Source organism: Mandrillus leucophaeus, unplaced genomic scaffold (assembly GCF_000951045.1).
Source record: "Mandrillus leucophaeus isolate KB7577 unplaced genomic scaffold, Mleu.le_1.0 Scaffold248, whole genome shotgun sequence".
NCBI lineage: Eukaryota > Metazoa > Chordata > Mammalia > Primates > Cercopithecidae > Mandrillus > Mandrillus leucophaeus.
Genome location: NW_012102565.1, coordinates 3,395,325 through 3,400,273, shown reverse-complemented (window position 1 = coordinate 3,400,273; position 4,949 = coordinate 3,395,325). Strand labels below are relative to the sequence as shown.

General features: G+C 37.9%; 1 protein-coding gene across 1 annotated transcript; it reads right to left on the bottom strand.

Annotated features, from left to right (window-relative positions):
• Positions 1–2,480: 2,480 nt before the first annotated feature.
• LOC105541965 (phosducin-like protein 3) lies at positions 2,481–3,434 on the bottom strand. The gene is given in 2 exon segments (XM_011983283.1): positions 2,481–3,299; positions 3,302–3,434. Coding segments are annotated over 2 exon segments (717 nt in total). The 3' UTR covers positions 2,481–2,715.
• Positions 3,435–4,949: the final 1,515 nt, after the last annotated feature.

The window sequence follows — 4,949 nt, the reverse complement described above, 5'->3', positions numbered from 1 at the left end:
AAGCCTACTTCTTCATGGTAAATTAGCTTTCTGATGTGCTACTGGACTCAGTTTGCAAGTATTTTGTTGATGGTTTTTGCATTGGTATTCATCAAGGATATTGGCCTGAAGTATTTTTGTGTGTGTGTGTGAGTGTCTGCCAGGTTTTGATAACCTTATAGAATGAGTTGAGGAGGAGTCCCTCCTCCTCAATTTTTTGGGATAGTATCAATAAGAATGGTGCCAGAATTCAGAATGCTATTCTTTGTATCTAGTAGAATTCAGCTGTAATTCTCTCTCATCCTGGGCTGTTTTTGTTTGTTTGTTTGGTAGGCTATTTATTACTGATTCAATTTTGGAGCTCATTCTTGTTCTGTTCAGGGAATAATTTTTTTCTGGTTCAGTCCTGGGAGGGTGTTTGTGTGCAGGAATTAATCCATTTCTTCTAGGTGTTTTAGTTTCTGTGCATAGAGGTGTTCATACTAGTTTGTGATGGTTATTTTTATTTCTGTGGGATCAGTGGTAATGTTCCCCTTGTCATTTCTAACTATGCTTATTTGGATCTTCTCTTTTTTTATTAGTCTAGTTTGTGGTCTCTCATAGCATTTTTTGAAAAACAAATTCTTGGATTCATTCATCTTTTGAATTGTTTTTAGTGTATTGATTTCCTTCAATTCAGCTCTGATTTCTGTGATTTCTTGTCTTCTGCTAGCTTTGGGGTTGGCTTGCTCTTGCTTCTCTTATTCTTTCCATTGTGATGTGAGGTTGTTAATTTGAGATGTTTCTAATTTTTTGATGTGGGCATTTAGTGTGATGAATTTCCCTCTTAACATGGCCTTAGCTTCATCTCACAGATTCTGGTATACTGTATCTTTGTTCTCATTAGTTTCAAAGACCTTCTTGATTTCTGCCTTAATTTTATTATTTACCCAAAAGTCATTCAGGATCAGGTTGTTCAATATCCATGTAACTGCATGGATTTGAACATTTTTGTCAGTCTTGATTTCTGTTTTTAATATGCTTTGATCTGAGAGTGTGTTTGGTATAATTTCAGTTCTTTTGCATTTGCTGAAGATTGTTTTATGTCCAATTATGTCATTGATTTTAGAGTATGTGCTATGTGACAATGAAAGGAATGTATATTCTGTTGTTTTTGAGTGGAGAGTTCTGTAGAAGTCTATCAGGTCCATTTGATCCAATGTTGAGCTCAGGTCCTGAATGTCTTTGTTAGTTTTCCACCTTGATAATCTGTCTAATACTGTCACTGAAGGTTGAAGTCTCCCGCTATTGTTGTGTGGGATTCTAAGTCTCTTTGTAAGTCTCTAAGAACTTGCTTTGTGAATCGGAGTGCTCCTGTGTTGGTTGCATATATATTTAGGATAGTTAAGTCTTCTTGTTGAAGTGAACCCTTTACCATTATGTGATACTCTTCTCTTTTTTGATCTTTGTTGGTTAAAGTCTGTTTTGTCTGAAGTTAGGATTGCAACTCCTGCTTTTTCTGATTTCCATTTGCTTGGTAGATTTTTCTCCATCCCTTTATTTTGGGCCTATTGGTGTCACTACTTGTGAGATGGGTCTCGTGAAGACAGCATACCATTGAGTCTTGCTTTTTCATCTATGTTGTCACTCTGTGCTTTTTAAGTGGGGCATTTAGCCTATTTACATTCAAGGTTAGCATTGATATATGTGGATTTGATCTTGTCATTGTGTTGTTAACTGGTTATTTTGCTGGCTTGTTTGTGTGGTTGCTTTATATTGTCACTAGTTTGTGTATTTAAGTGTGGTTTTTCTTTATTATTATTGATTGAGGTACGGTTTATTTGTGTATGCTTATATATTTCCAAAAATTAATTCAATGTCCTCTTACAGTAATCAAAATTAGTTAACAGGGCAGGCACGGTGGTTCACACCTGTAATCCCAACACTTTGGGAAGCCGAGTTTGGAGTTAGGAGTGAGACCAGCCCGGCCAACATGATGAAACTCTACTGAAAGTACAAAATCAGCCGGCCATGGTGGTGCACGTCTGTAATCCCAGCTCCTTAGGAGGCTGAGGCAGGAAAATTGTTTGAACCTAGGAGGCGGAGGCTGCAGTGAGCTGAGATTGTGCCACTGCACTCCAGCCTCAGCAACACAGCAAAGCTCTATCTCAAAAAAAATTAGTTAACAGTCTGAGATGAACTATTTTAGCAAGGAAACACATTTAACCAAATATGGCAGTAAACTGGAACCTTTCAGTTATTGCTTCGATATGGGAATGTTTCACAAAAATTGTCTGTTTCTTCAATAAATACTAAGATTCTTTTGTCCTAGAGAGCATTCCTGTATTTTGAGTTAATAATCTCATTGCTCTCTTTATAAAATAAAAATAAACAATGTATCTATAAGGCTTAGTTTGCCACTGCATAATTTATTCACATTTAAAACTATATTTTTTATAGTTATATGTCAAAAAATAGTGACTAGGTTTTATGGCTTAAAATATAAATGAGGAAAACAGACATTTGCCATACAAATGGCTGGTTTTAATTTTTTTAGAGGAAATACTATAATTTTAAAAAAAGAGCTCCAAAATATTTAACAGAATTTCCAGCAATGATTATTTCTAAAATGTAAAGATTTGAAACATAATTTATACAAAACTAAAAAACAGAAGGATTCATTCTTGCTTTTTCCTTTTTTAAAAAATCCAGACAATTTGTCACAAGAAAGTTCGGCATGCGATAGCAGCTGTAGCCTCAGTCACCCTCGGAACCGCTGCCCCTCCTCACGGGGACAGAGCACCGCACTGAGGACTGCAACACGTCTTCAATCAGCTTCTTAGGGTTTTCCTCCAGGTCCATCATAATTGCGCCACATTCAGACAGTTTCCATTCCAATTCATCTCTTGTCAGGTTCATGCCGCCAAACACCAGAGGACCAATAAACTGAGCCTTGATATCTCCTTCCAGGTAAACAAATATGGTGGGCAGATTCCTATCCGGATAATTCGGTATGCAGGTTGTTGAAATGGCTTTGATAAATTTGACATCAGGAAACTTCCTGGCAAGTCCACTGAGGTGCTGATTTATCAGGGCACAGAGGGGAATTCCTTGTTTGTAAAGGTGCAAGACGACCCACAAGCCCTCACCAGCTTTGGTAACTTCTTGAACATAATCCTTCCCTGAGATCTCTAAAACTTCTCCAAATTTATTCTTCAGTTTAGTTGCTTTCTACTCAGCTAGTCTCTGCCGTCTGTACATTTCAATAGCATGTTCATCCTCCTCATTAAACTCGTCTTCATGATCCTCCAGCTCTTCCAAAGTCATATCTTCATATGTTTCACCACTGACTGCTGGAGGATGTGCTGCTCCTCATCTGACTCCTCTTCCAGTTCTTTCAGACTTTCCTTGGGGGGTAAGATACCCTTTTTGTGTAAGATGTCATTCCACTCAATGTCTACGTTGGGGTCCTGCATCTTGTTTCCAGTTGCTCAAGCCAGCTGTAAGTGTGTTTTTTTATTTGTCATTAGTAGTCTTTCTTTTCTATATTTAGTGCTCCTTTCAAGATCCCTTGTAAGGCAGGTCTGGTGGTAATGAGATTCCTCAACATTTGCTTATCTAAAATGGATCTTATTTTTCCTTTGCTTAGTTTGACTGGATATGAAAAAAAGCTTAGTTTGACTGGTTATGAAATTCTTGGTTGAAGATATTTTTCTATAAGGATGTTGAATAAAGGCCCTCAATCTCTTCTGGCTTATAGGGGTTCAACTGAGAGGTCCACTGTTAGCCTTATGGAGTTCCCTTTGTAGGTGACCTGCCCTTTCTCTATAGCTGCTTTTAACATTCTTTCTTTTATTTTGACCTTAGAAAATCTGATGATTATGTGTCTTCGGATTGATATTCTTGGTAAAATCTCATAGGGGTTCTTTGTATATCTTGATTTTGACTGCTGGCCTCTCAACCAAGATTGGAGAAGTTTTCATGGATGATATCCTGAAATATGTTTTCCAAGTTGTTTGCTTTCTCCCTATCCCTTTCAGGGATGCCAATGATTCATAGATTTGGCCTCTTTACATAATCCCATACTTCTCAGAAGCTTTGTTCATTCCTCTTTATTCTTTTTTCATTATTTTTGTCTGACTGTCTTATTTTAGAAAGTCAGTCTTCAAGTTCTGAGATCCTTTCCTCAGCTTGATCTATTCTGCTGCTAATACTTGTGATTGCATTGTGAAATTTTTGTAGTGTGTTTTTCAGCTCTGTCAGATTCATTAGGTTCTTTTTTATACTGGCTGTTTTGTCTTTCAGCTTCTGTATCATTTTGTTGTCATTCTTAGTTTCCTTGGATTGGGTTATGCCATTCTCCTGAATCTTGATAATCTTCATTTCTATCCATATTCTTAATTCTATTCCTGAATTTAATAGAATTCAGAATTCAGAATTCAGAATTCAGAATGCATAACCAGCCAGCTCATCCTGGTTAAGAATCCTTGATGGTGAACTGGTGCACTCATTTGGAGGACATAAATACTCTTGCCATTTGAGTTACTGGAGTTCTTGTATTGGTTCTTTCTCACCTCTGTATCTGGGTGTTCCTTTAACTGCTATTAGATTTAGTAGTCAATCGACTTATTTTCTGGATGTTTTCACAGGGCCAAGTCTTTGTGTAGGGTCATTATTTGTAGCTGACTTCTTGTGTTTGTTTTCACAGGAAGGGATGCTGGTGAGGTGTTTTTGGTGTTAAAGCTTTGGAGTGTGGTCTAGTAGGTGGTACTTAGGCATACTGGTCAGTTGCTAGGCTCTTGCTTGGTCATGGGGGTCTCCTATATTTCCTCATAGTTGCAGCTGTGCTCTCTCTCAATGCTTGGAAAATGGGGACTCCTCTCCCACTTGAGTGTTGGCTATAGATCACAGCTTGGCATTCCTGGAGTGTCCACCACAGCTCTGGGGTGATGTCAGGGTTTATGTTCCTTCCCCAGCTTGGAGGCAGCTGA